The sequence below is a fragment of the Dunckerocampus dactyliophorus genome, chromosome 11 (genome assembly GCF_027744805.1).
Source record: "Dunckerocampus dactyliophorus isolate RoL2022-P2 chromosome 11, RoL_Ddac_1.1, whole genome shotgun sequence".
Taxonomy (NCBI): Eukaryota; Metazoa; Chordata; class Actinopteri; order Syngnathiformes; family Syngnathidae; genus Dunckerocampus; species Dunckerocampus dactyliophorus.
Window position 1 is genome coordinate 1,602,875 of NC_072829.1, and position 16,342 is coordinate 1,619,216.

General features: G+C 42.8%; 4 protein-coding genes across 14 annotated transcripts in view; 2 read left to right on the forward strand and 2 right to left on the reverse strand.

Annotated features, from left to right (window-relative positions):
- The first annotated feature begins 83 nt into the window (after positions 1-83).
- On the forward strand, positions 84-4,303 carry rnaseh2c (ribonuclease H2, subunit C). Of its 4 annotated transcripts, none has more exons than XM_054791188.1 (6): positions 84-376; positions 958-1,487; positions 2,207-2,368; positions 2,444-2,556; positions 2,640-2,759; positions 4,131-4,303. In XM_054791188.1, exons 2-6 carry the CDS (start codon positions 1,439-1,441, stop codon positions 4,152-4,154), a joined length of 468 nt encoding a protein of 155 aa, XP_054647163.1. In that variant the 5' UTR covers positions 84-376; positions 958-1,438; the 3' UTR covers positions 4,155-4,303. The 4 variants fall into 4 exon arrangements, with proteins under 4 accessions (XP_054647163.1, XP_054647165.1, XP_054647162.1 ...); XM_054791190.1 differs by having other exon boundaries at positions 104-376; positions 2,188-2,368; positions 4,131-4,301; XM_054791187.1 differs by lacking the exons at positions 84-376; positions 958-1,487 and adding an exon at positions 1,831-1,918.
- zbtb3 (zinc finger and BTB domain containing 3) lies at positions 938-11,782 on the reverse strand. 4 transcript variants are annotated; one of them, XM_054791175.1, is made up of 6 exons: positions 11,579-11,782; positions 9,544-10,358; positions 6,695-8,891; positions 5,021-6,620; positions 2,181-4,161; positions 938-1,109 (listed from the first exon to the last, which is right to left on the reverse strand). In XM_054791175.1, exons 1-3 carry the CDS (start codon positions 11,711-11,713, stop codon positions 7,949-7,951), a joined length of 1,893 nt encoding a protein of 630 aa, XP_054647150.1. In that variant the 5' UTR covers positions 11,714-11,782; the 3' UTR covers positions 938-1,109; positions 2,181-4,161; positions 5,021-6,620; positions 6,695-7,948. The 4 variants fall into 4 exon arrangements, with proteins under 4 accessions (XP_054647150.1, XP_054647149.1, XP_054647148.1 ...); XM_054791174.1 differs by having other exon boundaries at positions 5,021-5,147; positions 6,318-8,891; XM_054791173.1 differs by adding an exon at positions 4,284-4,383 and having other exon boundaries at positions 5,021-8,891.
- Positions 7,173-15,495, forward strand: trpt1 (tRNA phosphotransferase 1). 5 transcript variants are annotated; one of them, XM_054791182.1, is made up of 8 exons: positions 7,173-7,322; positions 9,818-10,487; positions 13,207-13,288; positions 14,141-14,310; positions 14,405-14,582; positions 14,657-14,713; positions 14,791-14,901; positions 14,976-15,481. In XM_054791182.1, the coding sequence occupies exons 2-8, from the start codon at positions 10,380-10,382 to the stop codon at positions 14,996-14,998; spliced, it is 729 nt and encodes a 242-aa protein (XP_054647157.1). In that variant the 5' UTR covers positions 7,173-7,322; positions 9,818-10,379; the 3' UTR covers positions 14,999-15,481. The 5 variants fall into 5 exon arrangements, with proteins under 5 accessions (XP_054647157.1, XP_054647161.1, XP_054647159.1 ...); XM_054791186.1 differs by lacking the exon at positions 14,657-14,713 and having other exon boundaries at positions 14,815-14,901; positions 14,976-15,495; XM_054791184.1 differs by lacking the exon at positions 9,818-10,487 and having other exon boundaries at positions 7,216-7,322; positions 14,976-15,484.
- Positions 15,443-16,342, reverse strand: part of LOC129189481 (fermitin family homolog 3-like) — a 131,594-nt gene continuing 130,694 nt past the window's right edge. The window contains exon 22 of the mRNA XM_054791166.1: positions 15,443-15,730. Coding sequence (XP_054647141.1) covers positions 15,551-15,730 — 180 coding nt within the window. The 3' untranslated portion in view covers positions 15,443-15,550. The remainder of the gene's footprint in view (positions 15,731-16,342) is intronic.

Below are 16,342 nucleotides of genomic sequence, written 5' to 3' on the forward strand. Positions count from 1 at the left end.
AATAAAACAAGATAAGAAATGACATACCAATTTACTGGGAAATGAGGCCCAATGTGTCTTTTCCCTGATGCCTTCGAACGCCACATCCTCACCTGTAGTAATAGTGCACAGGGCTAGAATAAGCCGCCAAGGGCATGTAGGAGTAGTAGAAGCTGCCGTACAAAAAGGCGGAAATCCAGAGGAGCAGCATCACCATAGAGAACACAACAACACCCCGCCTGACTCTCTGAGCCATGCGGGAAATCTGAGCGTCGACCGCATCCTTGAACTTCATCAGGAATGCTCCAAAAAGCACAAACGGCTCCTCATCACCTCCAGGGCGCAGATGATTGGCTCGATCCATTCCCACCTACAGAAAAAGCAAGCAGGTTAATCGGTGAGTGGGTAAATAAAAGACCTCCGGATGTTCCGTGGGTGTTAAAAAGAACGCAAAGAAATGCTAGCTTGAAGCAAACAGCTGACCCACAATTTCCTGTTACTAAAGACGCATTCATCAGTGGACACAAACCATCATATTGATTGGACTGAGAACTGAGAAACCACTGAGTCGAATTTCAGGTCACAAGCCGACAGATTTGACATCAGATGACTTATTGAATTGTTTAACACGGGGCAGTTCGGTTCTGGTTTGATTCCTCTCCTTGTCAAAATATGCTTCTAAAACTCCAGTTGTTGTTTATTATATCATATAAAAACGTATACTGCATGTAATACGACATCATTTATTTGTCAACACTGTAACTGAGGCAGCAGTAATCCGAGGGAATGATGGTGTTACTAAAATGCAGCATAAGTACCGGAAAAGACAGCGTTATCCCGTCATACACACACAATGCCAGCAAGCACAACCTCACTTAGAACATTTTATGTAAATATCCAAATCCATTCACTTTCCATTGTCACAAGGTCTCAGGAAACAATGTCCGTCTTACCTTTGTTGTCTGTTCAACCACTCAGGAATGTCAAGTCTTGGTCTGTGGCTCAACACGGTCTGGATGAAATGTTGTGATCAGGAACCTCCTCCGAGCGCCCATAAGTCAGAGAAGGCTTTAATCCAGCCACCCCCTTCCCTCCCTGTCCAAAGAGCTGCTGCCAACTGGAACAGAGTTCTACAGCAAAGAACACAACACAGATCTGGAGCGCGCTATGGTGTTACTATTTTTGTTTTGTTTTTTAAACTGTTTTTATTGTATTATTTTATTTTTTACATTATATATAATATACATATTATTTATATGTGTTAGTAATAGTTTTATTATTATTATGTTAATTTATTATTATTGGTATTATTATTTATTTTATTTCAATTGTAATGTACTATATTGTAGCGACGGGTATATCGTGTTGTTCCAAGCTGCTGTTTAGTGTGCAGGCTACAGGGGGCAGTCATGTTCAACATGCTGGTTGGAGAAAGCTTTTGGAGACAAGTGCGTAGAATATGAAAACCGGGAAGTGTTGTTGCACTGTTCACGTCTGCTGCAAGACTGGTGAGTGCGCCGTGTTCTCTTACAAATAAATGGCCAACTGAATTACAGCCATCCTGGCGTGGAATTATTCAGTCGCCATGACAATATGTCACCAGAAATGTGTACATATTTGTCAATTGCGCATGTTATTGGTGTAAACTGATCCAGATTACAGCTCTCTCAGATTCAATACGAATGACCAAGTCATTGGAGAGAAAAAAAGCAACAAAAGTAAAGATAAAAGGAATGAAAAACAAGTAAGCTTCTCGGCAATTTCACCACTCGTCTGTAGGGGGAGAAACGCCACCACTCAACAGAATAAAACCGCCAAAACAAATTTGAGCGTAGAAGAAGAGTTCATCATTCAATCAGATCTTAGATGCTGAGTGAGCCGGAACTCTTAAAGGCGTTCTCTTTCGAACAAGCTTTGCAAGTTGGAGACACTCCTTTGGGTAAAAAAAAACAACAAAACAAAACAAAAAAACATAAATACATTTTAAAACACAAATGGACGGGCAGAACGTAGCGAATTTAAATATACCAGCATACGAAAATCTTTACGGGGATATGGTAAATACAGCAATAGGCAGTCTGTACGTGTTATGTAAACATACTCCAAAACTCATGTATTCGTACATTGTGATATTCAAAACAATATCATCCAAATGAAATATAGTCAAGTTTGTTTAATTATATCAGTTTGTTATTGATTACCTTTAAGATAAACGTATTTGGACCAGGCTGGAGGATGTCCTCTTCAGGCAACGTGACCCGTGTTGATGCATCATCTGTGCGCCAGGCACCCTGGGAACCACTGCACCTCATCCCCTGTGAGATTGAGCACAATGGGCCGGCACAGATCTCACAGTACTTCACTGCAGCCATAAAGGACCGCAAACACGGTAGACTAAATTTATCAATAAATGTAATTTTCGTTGTTTGCCGCTTGAGCGTTGACGTATGTTTTTCCATTACAGAGAAGACGGTGTCATTCAGGGGTCGTGGTCTCAAAGGGCAGGACCTCTCCTGTCCGCAAGGCTACACTGGACTTGTCCTCAAGGAGATCAACAAGACTGGCTCTGATCAGGAGGTAAGCATCGCTGTGATCTTGCAATAGGGCTACTAAAATAAGGATTTTGTTACTGTCTGTCTTTTACGTTTGCGCGTGTACAGGACAGGACCCTTAGGGTGTCCTCATTGTTCGACAAGCTGACTTACTGGAACCTCGAGACGCCTCCTAACTCAGACGACGCAGTGGTGATGGCGATGGACTGGCCTGAGCTCGCTGAAGCGGTGAATGATTTTCCTCTAAAAGACAGCGCATCTTTTTTAGGACACTCTACAGAAGCTATACCGGGGGTGTCCAGAGTGCGGCCCGCGGCACATTCTAAGAATATCATTTAACAGGAAAACTAAAGAAAAAACAACATCACATTAGGAGATGAAAGACTTTATGAGAATAGTAACATGAGGAAAAATAATCAAATTTTAGTAGCATAACGTTGAAATATGAAAGGCATAAAATATTTAAGTCATATTATGAGAAAGTAAAATACAAATAAACAAAATGAAATTGTAATTTATGGAAAATTAGGTTATAAGTTCTAATGATATGAGAGTAAAGTCAGAATATAATAGAAATAAAGTCATAGTACAAGATGAAAATTTACAGGTAGAAAGTTTATGTTGAAAGAAACTGCAGAAATGGGGAAAAAACAGCTGCAATTTTACGAGAACAAAGTCAGAATATTTACAGAAAAAAGTCACATTTTAAGAGTAGCTCACAACCGGTCGTATGCGCTCCTGCGGCCGGTCTACGTGCTAAAAAATTCAAGAGGGCGCGCGTGCGACATGCTGATTATCCAGCCGTAGCCCGGCCGCAGAGATTCTTTGTCGTGTCATACCAGTTCTCCGGGTGCTTACGTTATTTTTCAGGTTGAAAACAAAATAAAGTTGTCATTTTTACAACATCAAGTTGGGGGAAATGTTTTGACATTATGGGAATAAAGTCATAATATGAGATGAACATTTACAGGAAGAAAGTAGAAATAGCTGGCGGAAAAAAAACAACAAAAAACTGCTGAAATCGGTGGGAAAACTGTAATTTTACCAGAATGAAGTCAAAATATTAACAGAAAAAAAGTCCTACTATAACAAGAAAAAAAGTTGCAATTTTACAAGGATTTACAATTTTTTATGAGGAAAGATTTTAGTAGCATACAGTGGAAATATGAAGAAAAATGCGTTATTTTTTTAGCAGCCGTAATATTATGACAAAGAAAACAAAATAAAGTTGTAATTTTTGGACTATTAGGTTGGGGAAAATGTTATAATGTCATAATTTTACGAAAAGAAAATTTCCAAAGATTATTTAAGAAGAAAGCTAATATATTTGGGGGAAAAAAATAAAAATAGGCTTTTTCACTTCAACTTAATAAAAATGCTGGGGTGAATTATTTTCTTGTAATATATATAACCTCTTAGCTTACAAAATATAAAGTGGCTAAATTCATTTTTCACTATGTGGCCCTCACTGGATACTCTTATACTGTACTCATAAAACTGGCAGTGGACACCACGTGACTCACCCCGTCCTTGGAGATCGATATTTGTCTGTTAGGATGGCGATGGAAGTTTGACGTCGTATGTTTGGTGTCTTGGTAGATTCATGGACCGGTGGAAGACTGAAGAAAGTCTTGGTCAAAGAAGAAAGATTGGGTTCAAATGTGCATAGTTGGAACACAGTATGAGTCTAGCTGGTGACAAGAAAAGTAAGGGAATTTAAATATTTTTGCATTGAAATAAAAAGTACTTGACTGAAACATGTAATCCATGTGATTTCATCTGCACTGCTGTGTCTTGCTAGCTTCCTCGGCTGTCCATGACCAACCGGTGGACAGTAATGCTTACTTCTTTGCTGTATTTTCAACATTTAGAAAAGAAACGTGTTTACGACTCACTCAGACACGTCTAAAATGTGCATTTGTATGGACATCATTTACAAATATTCATATGGTCAACAAGAAATAATACAGCAAATAACCTTTTCATCCTGTTGCTTCCATGTTCGTATCTGACTTTGGGTACATTTCATTAGCTGGACTCGACTTTTTAAGCACACCAAGTTATTATCCAGGAAAACAAAACCCGTTACAAGGTGCGAAGGGAGAGAATAAAGTCGTCTCTGCTACATCAGGGTTTAATCGTCACTCCCTCACTGTTTTTTCCCCCCAAATAAAGCATATCAAACATAAAAATGGCTAAATGAACTAAAATACAGCCATGAAGACCACCAATTTATGTGTGTAGTATTGTACGTTGGTCACTGGGTGTCAGTAAGCACCATACTTTGAACAACCAGCGTTTATTGCAGGTTTAAATGAACTAGCACAATAATAATACTATCATTATACAGTGTTCCCTCGTTTATCGCAGGGATAGGTTCCCCAAATAGCCCGCAACAAGTGAAATCTGCAAAGTAGTCAACTTCATTTTTGAACGTTTGAATTGTAATGATAAACCTAGAGGTTGGACACAAGTATTAAGTCACTCACGCGTATTTCACTCATCTGAGTGTGCCTTTTCATCGTGGTGCCATTCTGCAGTACTGTAGCGTTTTCGTATTGTTGTTAAAACATGTTGCTGCAGTACTCCTCCTGTTGCAGTCCACCTCCTTCGAACCTAAGATTCATTTACAAGCTGGCAAGCTAGCGATGACACAGCAGACAAGGCAAGGTGGCACGAAGGAGATTGATCAACAGTGGTCTACAGCCAATCAGGACGCAGAAAATACTGGGCGGTGCAGACAGACAAGAGAGGGAAGTGAAAGACTCAACTTCCCACAATGCTATTCTTCTTAAAGGGCCAGGCTCGACCTGTAATCTGTTCATACACTGTAGTATAAGAAAAAGTATTACTATTAAGAAGATGAATCATAATAATAGCCCACAGCAAGCTAAAACACAACTCTGAACACCCGACATCACTTCCTGTCCGCCATCAATTCTGCTCCCCTGCAAGATGGCTTGCTTCCTGTGATTATAGCTATTATATTGGATAATTTCAATGTAAAGGTGGGTGTTATTTCACGTCTAGATGACCCTAATAAAAAAAAAAAACGTATATAGATCCTAAACAGGTTTTCTATGCCACATCTACCAAAATATTCCAGATATAAAGGATTCCTATTTCACGGAAATTCACCAATCATCCTCTAATCTAGCCATGGTAAACGAGGGATTACTGTCACCTTATTAAAAGGTGCCCCCTCCGTATACAGCAAAGGTAGATTTGATGTTTATAAAGCAACACATACCAGGTGTACAGTAGACTCACACAGTGACATACTGATTTTGCCTTCTAGCAACAACCTACTGCATGCTTTTTAAAAAATTTTAAAAGAGCTTTTATTTGCAAATGCGGAAAGTTTTGTTTGCAACTCTCAAAGTTTTGGATGCACCTCTGAACTTCGGAATGCACATCTCATTCTTGAATTTGCAGCTCTCAGTAATGGATTAATAACGGATTCGCAAGTAAAAAAAAGATTTGCAAACAAAAATAAAGGATTTTCTAGCAAAAAAAAAATCGGCAAACCAAAATAATGGATTTGCAAGCAAAAAAGAGCTTTTATTTGCAAATCTGGAAGGTTTGTTTGCAACTCTTCGTTTTGGATGAACTTCTGAAACGGCGGATGCAAATCTCATTTTTGAGTTTGCAGCGCTCAGTCCCTGTTGTGGGCGGGGCCTCCCCTGACGATACAAGCCTTTTTATTGGTCAGTCGAATGCTGGGCTGACAACTTTCGCCTTCGAAAGGGTGAAAATACTAAACGTAGTCAACAAAGAACTACTCACCACCGGAAAAATTGGCACTTATACGGTTATTCTGAACTTCCATCTTAGTTGTATATTCAAAGCAGCCCCTAATATGCCAACTGTTGCGTCGTCTGGTCCTTGTTACCGCTCAGAAGGGACTAGACGAGCGAATAGCGCTAAGCTAGGATCATAAATAATGCTTGTTCATGTCTGATTAGGCCATCTGTAATTGCTAGACAAAAGCACAGGATAAACAACAGCCGGGCAGCGTTAAAGATAGAACTAAGAGAAACAAGTTAAGAATAAACAGCCATTTCTCCAGTAGGCGTCCACCGTGCGTTGCTGGAAAGAGAAGAGAAGTCATCTGTCGGCAAATATAACCTTGTCTTTTAAACCATAACAATATTAACTACTACCCTCGGAGTCTTTTTGTCATACCATGAGTACCCCCTCACTCACACGTGTGGATAATTAATAATAATAATAATAATAATCCAAAAGCTGAATCACTGATGTAACACAACTGCACGCAGCTGCGCCACATCTTATTGTCTCCCTGGGGAAACTAGTTGAAGCGCACACGTTCCAGTTTATTGCCTGAGAGTATTTACTTATCTTGGAAATTCTTACAACATTCTTACAACATTTTCAAATGTATAAAAGAGCACATCATATCCCCAAGCATGCTGAGGCAAAGGTCCCCAACCGCTAGGACACAGGAGCATTTCAGGTGCAGTGATTTAAAAAAAAACAAACGTACAAAACATAAAAATAATAATTGTAAATAACTACATCAAATTTTATGTAAAGGGATATCAATTTTGTAATTGTGGGCCATTATTTTATTCAAAAAAAGAAGATACAGTTGGAAATCCCCCAGCTCTGCATGTTTATGTTTGTTGCGAGCGGACACCCGTCCCACTTTGTTCAACAGCCTTTGACCGCACCATCTAATTTTCTCCCACTACTATGCTGTATTCTTCCCATTTTTCTTTCACCTCATATTTGCTCCCAAATGCTGATGCTTTGTGCCATTGCATAAAGGTAAGATTTGATTACCTTATTGAGAGCTAATGTGTATATCTGTGGTGCGCAACCTCTCTGAAAAACAAACTCCAGGCTCATACTCTATACTGTATTCATTTCGTGCTTTTAATTTGATGTCGTTGCTGTCTTACTTTTTCACAACACATAATAAATAAGATCAATTAGATCGCTATAATGTACGTGTGTTTTGCTGATGTCGTTCCGGGTGGCTAGACAGCCATCTTCGTCTTCACTCACGCTAAGCTACGGAGCAGTTGTTTCGCCGGCAGCCCAGGCTCTCGTGTTATTAAAGAGACGCACCGTCAAGCAGTTGCTAGCCTTGCGATACCCGGTGGTCTTTACGCTCCATTCATCTAAGGATTTACGGCTGATTCTTCTCCATCCAGGAGGCTGCTACCGATGCAGCCGCATCTCTCGCATGTCAAACCGGATATCCGGCTGCGTCGGTTTATCGTTCACAAGCCTACAGCTAGGGGTACGCACCCCCGGGTGGGAATCGCTGGTTTATACACTTCATTAGGTATGGAAACATGAAGAAAACAAGACATAATGTTCAAAAGGGGATCTCATTTGAGTTCATGTACCATCGCGTACAAAATAGTTTGTGTGTGTGAAAAATGGAGTTAAAATGTTGAATTTTGGTTTAAGGAGGGTGTGTCAGTATGTTGGCTGAGCGGTGGGGGTTGTGGCATCAGCGTTTGCTCAACGTCAGCTTTGCTGCGTTTGGCCGGCAGCGTTTGGTCGTGGGCCTTGCGGATGTGTCTGTAGAGGTCGCCGGACTGCGTGTAACTGCGATAGCAGTAGCGGCACTCGTAGGGGCGCTCTCTCGTGTGCACGATGGCGTGGCGACGCAGCGTGTACGTGCACGAGAAGGTTTTGCCGCAGACGCAGCACGTCGGGACGTCCTCCACGATGACCCCCATGGTGTCCTGGAAGACAGTTAAAAAGGTGGCGTGGTCCGAGTGCGGCTGTGCCGTGGACAGGGGAGGAAGAGAGGAGGCGGCTGAAGATGACAAGTCCTGCGAGGAAGGGCCGGCCCCTGAGCAGGAAGAGGAGGAAGGGGAGAGAGGGAAGGTGTAGTCGGAGGAGATTTGGTGAGAGGAGAGCGTGTTCATCTCCTCCTCTTGGAGGTCATCTTCAGAGTCATCATCCACCACTGGCTCACTCCCCCTGCATCCATCTTTTTCCTCCTCTAGTTCTTCATCAGAAATAACAATGGCTTCCACATTCTCACCATCATTGTCCTCTTGGCACATGAGAGGGTGAGAGCTTCCTCCTGTCTCCGCCTCAAGGCCAGCCCTGCTTTGAGGAGTCTGGGGGGTGACGGGGTGGGAGTTAGGTCTTCTCTGCTGGGGTGAGACGGAGCTCTGAATTTGAATATGGGGATGTGGCGGCTCATTTTGTGCACGCGAGGGTCGGTCCGGCACCTGGACCACCATGACCGTGCGTTGTGCTCCTTCCACCACATGCCTCCGATCACGCTCTGCGGGTTCTGTTTGGGGAACAGCCAGTGCCTGGCCGTCTGAGAGCAGTGAGGATGAGGACGGCTGCTGGGTGCTGCTGTGACTGAGAAGAAGAAGAAGACAAATGAGAAGAAAACATAAGGCTCTGTGATTCATATTTCTATGAACGGAATGGTGGAATTGTCTAATAAAGGCGGAATTTACTGTTAAATGCGGAATCTCACGGAAATTGGCATAACGTGAATGAAACACTGTCGTCGTGAGGAAAAGGAACGTTCAAGTGTGGAAGCATTTCTTTGGCGCCCCGCTCAGTTAACACTAACCCGCCCCCTCCTGAACTAAACATGTCAAAATGGTGACCTGAGACACGGGCAAAGTTGGCGGAAAAACTCCTCTTATGTAGCGTGAATGGAATGGAAGCTAGCAGGGTTAGCTTAGGGGCTATCCACACGGAAACGTTTTCCGGTCAAAACGACAAAAGTGCTTGATGGTTTCATCCTCTTATCCACACGGAAATGGCGTTCTCGGTGCCCTGAAACTGTATTTAAAAAAAAAAACGGCTTCCAGAGTGGGAAAATTTCAAAACGCTGGCTTGTTGTTTTCATGTAGACAGCGACACGTAAATGATGATGTCACCGACCCATGGATTTCATAGGGCCCTAAAAACAACAACTCATGTAAATCTCCGTGTGGGCCACAATACTGCCTTCCAAATCAATTTGACAGATTTTTTTGCTATTGCTCGCTGTTAGTACCTGTATGTCTCAGTGGTGCTGCACGGGCTGCAGAGAGTTGAGCCGTCACCCTGGCTGCCAGCCCCCAACCCGCTGGTACCTCCAGACACCAGCTTCGACCGTCCTGCAGCGAGGCCCTTCACCCGCTCTCCACCGGAAGGCAAAAGAGGGGCTTCCATGCCCGGTTGGGTGGTGTCAGCGAGATCAGGACTCAAGGGGCTCTGAACCCGTGTCTCTGACAAACTGGCATCAGTCTTGTGCTCAGACTCCAACTGGCTCCTTTCTGTCATTGCAGACATCGACGAGAGGCCTGCTGCCATGGCGTCGTGATTCGAGTGCTCTGCTGTCATGGTCAACACCGCCTCAAGGCTGACATCACCCCCGTCTTGCCTCCTGGGCTCTGCGCCCTTCCTCAGGCACTCCTCAGGGCGAGTGCTATCTGCCTCAGCCAAAGGCCCTCGTCTCTGCAGTCTCTTTTTGCACACTCTCACCACCTCGTTCATGTGCAGAAAGCTCGCCGCCGCCAATACGTCCTCCACCGGCGGCGACTTCTCCACCTGCAGCACGCCTTCATAAATAAAGTCCAGCAACAGGCTGAATGCAGGCGCCGAGACGATGTCGCTGTCAAGTGTGACAGAGCCGCTGGACGCACCGTTGCCGCTCAGAGAGTCACAATAAAACATGTGGAAGAAAGGTGAGCAGGAGGCCAGAACAGCCCGATGAGCCAGGAAATGGGTGGAGCCCACCAGGACGGTGCAGTCGCACAGGAACCCCCGCTGGCGCTGCGACCGCAGGGCTGACAGCAGCTGCTGGGAATGCTGGGGAAACTCCATCATCTAGTGCAGTAACAAAGACGGATGAATATGAGACAAAATATGACACAAAAGCGATGCGTTACAAACTTGATGAGGTCAACACCAGCAGTAATGAGATCAAGCTTTAACCACATCGTGAAGCTCATAACGGTCAGTTTTAACATCATGTTCAGTTTTTGTGCTTGCAGCACACATGCTTTGATATGCTAAGAAGTTATATTTCAAGAAAAAAATGCATCTCAGCTTTGTCATATTGGTGGAAAAAGCCTATTATTAGTATCAACTTCGCTCCTTTTTCCCATTTTTGCTGCTGTTTTTTTTTTTTGCATTTTAAAAATATCTAAACTTTATTTTTAAATAATCTTCTACATTTTCTTTTTCACAATATTATGACCTTATTCCCATAATATCTTGACTTTATTCCCGCATTTTATAACTTTTTCCCCAGCCCAATTTCCCCAAAAATACCACTTTATTAAAAAAAACAAACATATTTTTTCTTTAATATTTCAACTGTAGGTTCCTAAAATGACATTATTTTTTGCTCATAATAAGATCTTATTTTTGTCAAATTGCGACTCTCTTTCTTGTTGGAATACAACTTTTTTCTCTAAACTCATTCCATCCCTGCCATTTTTCAAAATTCAACCCCTTCAGTAGCGGCCATTTTTGACTATTTGGTCTGATTTTCCAAGGCACACAGAATATTGTGTTATATGGTTATATAAACATGAAACCTACCAAAATGTACCAAAAAGATTAGACTCTCGTCCTTCATCAGCAGTGATCAGCAGTAGAACATAGGTAAGTTTCAGGAAAATATCAATTCCCACCAAAAAAAGGGAGAAAAACAGCTTTTGGTGATGGTCGATGACGTTGAAACAAAATGTGTCATTTTTAAGGCCGATTTAGGGAAAATAAACTTCGGGTAGCAAAACATTTCGGTCAGATGCTGTTTCCATGGTAACATGTCCTTATCCATGCTGTCTTCAAGTGTGAACTTATACCAACAGTATGTCGTTGCAGGCAAAGCAACTAAAGGCTTGTACGTAAATGATTAAGCCCAAAAAAAAACACTCAATGGAAGTGCAGAATGAAAATCAACAACACGATGCTAGCTAACGGCTGGCTAGCCGTGCTCCATCACTGGCTTACATTGCCTTCAAACTCAGCTTGGATGACGTGTCAACTAATGCGTTCTATTCTAAAATTTAACAATGATGCAAATACAATTTTCTTACCTGTACAGTCTCTTTCTTCCACGGACACGCCGCAGCTTTTCCCTGGAGTAGCCGACACCTCCGTGACACCGGAAGAGCTAGTCGCTTGTTGGGAGTCACGTGACCACCCGCTTTCGGAAGTAGATTCAGATTCATAAACAGTGGCGAAAGGATGATGACGTAACGAAAAGCAAGTCCCGTGCCTTTTCTACTGTAGTTGCTGCTTCCCCTTGGCCCTCGGTTTTATGGGGTAGGGTTAATACGAAGGGGAGCGATCAAAGGGCGGAATTGGGAATCAGTCCAAGTCATGGTTACAATTGTTTAATAGTCTTGATCAAAATGGATCGTGATAGAGGAGGAAGGAGAGGAAAGAGAAGCAACCGTGTTGGGGGGGTGAGTTTCAACCATGTGTTTAAAGTGATCGGCCAAATATTACTGGCTCAATTCGAGAGACGCCGATCGGCTGTAGGAGCCGGGTCTTTGACACGAACGACAGGAGCCGGTTCGCGTCGTTGAGAGCCGATTAGTTTTTTCCTCGTCTTTTTTTCTGTTAAAGGCGAATGTCATTGGTCAACATGTGTGACGGCGTTGCTGTGTCCACACTCAGCAGGGGGGCGGGGTTAAACACGTTGTGGTGCTCTTGTGCCGATTCGTTTGTGAGAAAATTGCATGAAGAGATTTGACCTATTTTGACGTAATTTGTCTATTGAAATTGGTCTTTGTTTTTATAATATTATAATATATTTTTGTAGCTGTCATTGGGACTTAAACAAATCCATTTAAATAATAAACATTTGATATCACATATTTTTTTTACACTGGTAATTCATTTTACACAATACACATAATTTGGTAATAAATTAATTTAAGACAAAAAAAACATCTGAGGAGCCAAAAGAGCTGGCTCTTTTTAGTGAGCCGAAACAAAAGAACTGGCTCTGTAAAAGATCCAAAATTGGCCACCACCAGGGGGCACCTGAAGGCTATCAATAATTAATCAATGCATTGACTACCAAAAGTGGGCTTCAATGAGGCTAACCAAAACAAACAGTGGCCAGCAGGGGGTGGGGGGCTTGAAGAAAAATAAAAAAAACCGAATAACAACATCAAATAACTATTAATATTTGTCCATTGAACTGTATTATAAAAGGTATTTTCTGTGTGATTCCAGTTGGGTTTTTTTTTACATTTTCTTAAGCAAAGATTGCTGAATTTGCACAATTCCTGATGAAATACAGCACAGAGACCTAACATGATGGGGTCGTGAGCATCTCTTGTCGGCACGAGCCCTGCCTACTGTCTGTGTGCACTGCACTGAGGTGGAACAAGGCGCCTGACAGTTTGTGTTTATCAGCGTGTTGCCAATAATATAACATTTGTAATACACCACGCAGCCCATGTAGTCTTTCATGTAAGTGTGATATTATTCTTGCTATGAAATACTGAGAAATGTTTTACGTGGAGGCGCGTGTAGTACTCGCTTCATCCTGTTGGGGTGTGGGTGTGCATTAGCCGGAAGGTGCTTGTCACTGCCGTCCTTCCATAGAGAGGAAAAGGCAGATTCTGACACCTTCTAGCATAAGCAAAGAGCAAAAAAAAACAATGATTTCAAGATTGACTTTATTTATCAATTTGCTCTCCCGTGGCAGGACAGAGATGTCACGTTGTCTAAATCTATGTCCTACGCTCTTCGCCATGGAGCCAACCAGATGGGTCTTTGCTTAAGGTCAGGTGAGTTGAACACTGCTACAGCGTCTCATCGGACTTCTTTATCCCGAAAAAAGCTTATTTATTTATTTATTTTTATTTGTGCAAACGAGTTCCATTCTTATGACGCATTGTAGGTCGATTTTTGGTGTATGCTGGAAATGATTCCTAAATGAGCACCCAAGTCACTCGCACTGTACACACGAACGCATGACGGACCACCTTAGGAATGGAATATTTTCTTTGAACGACACATGTTGAGGGCTTGTTGATAGCAGAAATATGACGCATGAAAGATTTTTTGAAGGCGTGTCTATATTTTTTTCAGAAACGTGCCTTCAGAATAACCTGTTATGGGCTGGAATCCACAATGGGGCCATACTGTAGCTTGAGTTCTTACCTAATCGCATTTCACATTTCACATTTCACATTGACACGACAGAAAGTGAGGTTGGGATCAGGTGCTCCGAGGGTGTGCCATTTGGAGACCCTTGGTCACACAATTAGTAAGTCATAACAACTCCTCTTATAGATGGCTTCCTTATCACTGTTGATTCAATCAGGGCAGATCCTTTCACATGTTCAAGGATACCATCTTTATTAGAATACACTGTTGGGAATGGAATATTTTCCCTCTGCTTTGAACATGCCGTGTTGAAGACATGTCGGTAGCCGAAACATGAAGCATAAAAATATTCTTTGAAGGTGCACCTTCAAAATAACTTATTGACTGGAAACCACAACGGGACGATAGCTTGAGTCCTTACCTAATCGCACTTCATTGATACTACACGTACTTTACACAAGTTGGTATCAGGTGTTCCAAGGGTGGCACTTGGTCACACGGTTAATAAGTCATAGTAACTCTTCTTATAGATGGCTTCCTGTTTGTGGAGGACCTGCTGGCTCACCCTCAGTTCTGCTCGTACAAACTGGAAGATGTGGAACGAGTGGTTGCTACAAACGACAAGCAGCGTTTTAAGCTGTGTCCTCACCCTGAAGATGGCCGCTTGCAGATCCGAGCTAATCAGGGACACTCAATGCAGGTCCGCAAAATCTCACAAACTTGTTTGACTGGGATAGGTTCCTTCACATGCCCGATCCCAGGTATCTCAGGTGCACTTGGGTCTTACATTGCAGGTCATGGATTTAGAACTGAAGCACGTCCTTGCTGGTTCTTCCGACTGTCCTGCCGAGGCCGTTCATGGCTCCTACATGCGCAACTGGACCTCCATCCGGCAGCACGGCCTGAGCCGCATGAAGAGGACACACATCCATCTGGCCTCCGGTTTGCCAGACGACGATGGCGTCATCAGTGGTACGCGAGTGTGTTTGTGCCTTTCACCAAGCGATAGACAAGTTTAAAGAAGTGTGTTTTGTCTTAACTACGAGGCATGAGGAAAGACTGCGATCTAGCTGTATTCATTGACGTGCCCAAAGCGCTTGCTGGTAAGATTAGACACAGTTGACTGACATCCAGTACATCCACTTTTTCCAACTTGACATGATTGACTGTGACTGCACAGATGGCATCGAATTCTTCTGGTCAGAGAACCGTGTGTTGTTGACAACAGGGGACGCAGAGGGAAAGCTTCCCCCGAAATACTTCAGCCGAGCTATAAGACTCAGACCGACCAGTAAGACATTTGGATCAGTTGAGTTCATTTTCCATCTTCAACGTGAGCTTTAACGTGTCTTTTTTCCTTTTTAGGGAGCATCCTGCTGCTGTCATAGCAGCAAAAGACTGGTAAATTCTGTGCTAGCAGTGTCAAAGCGCTACACAAGTGACAGACCACTGACCATAAATATTATTGAAAGCATCTGCTATTTAAATACTGCAGTCAGTGCCACGTTTTCCACAAGCCATCTATTACTCTATTGATCTGAATGAAAATATTTTTCCCAAAAAAAGTGTCATCTTATTTTCTGGTCAGTTTGTTTTTTCCCCTCTACGGACAACAACGCACAAAACAATGCAACCTTGGTTAACCTCATTAATTTCCACTGCACTGCATACAAACCTAAAATAAAGGACATCTTTAATGCACGGGCAAGACTGACTAAATGGAGGATGCAGAAACAAGAAAAACATGCTTTCTATTGACCAAACACAGCATACGAATGCTCACAATATTACCGTGTGAAAATGTTCTGGCCCCAGACGCCTTGACAACAAGGTGTGAACACGCTCCCTTTATTTGATTAAAAATGTACCTGGTAAACACTTGATGTTGCTATGACCATTGAGGTACTTGGGAGGATCATCCTTTTGTGCCTTTTTAGCTTTTACAGCGCTTCATGGCCGCCGGTCAGCTTGTGGAAGAGCTCCTCGTTGAGCGTGTCGCTCTTGTCGCGACTCCGTGTCGACATGAAGATGTAGCCCCCGATGAACTCGTGAACTATTTTGCAGTCAGCCGTCACGCAGCCGAAGGCGACGTTGATGTTGCCTTCAAACTCGATGGCCACCTGTGAGGGTGTTGCAAGCATAGAAATATGGAAATCAACAATGACTTGAAAGTTAACCAAGTCCGAATTAGTCGTTCAAAAGGTCGCGTTTGAGGTTTTGGGTTTTCATGACGTCATGGAGGAGATCCCCCCTCCTCATGAACATGATATTGCCTCTGAGCTTGATCTTAAAATACAGCCTGAAGCACTGCCAACTCTCTGTCCATCAGTATTACGAGTATTACGAGTATTACCAGTCTTACGGCCACATTGGAAAAAAAACAGGCATTTCGAGAATAAAGTCGTAAACGTGTCGCAACGAACGCCACTTCCGTCAACAGCAGCAGCAAAGAGAGTGTTTGCTACCACTAATCATGGCAGACTTTGTGAGAGCCGACGACGACTACTTTTCACTTTTACTCCCCCCAGGCAGAAAATAACGTTGCTGGGTTCTAGGCAGATGCAGCTATAGAGAAACACTAAGCCATTCTCGTGGTGTTAGCATGTAGCACTACTGCTAAACGTTTCATGGACAAGATAAGACCATAATAAAACTTACTCACTCACTGAAAAGAGAAAGTCGTGTGTTCATGTCTCACATAGGGATTGTGGATTGTGCACTTTTCCTTAAAG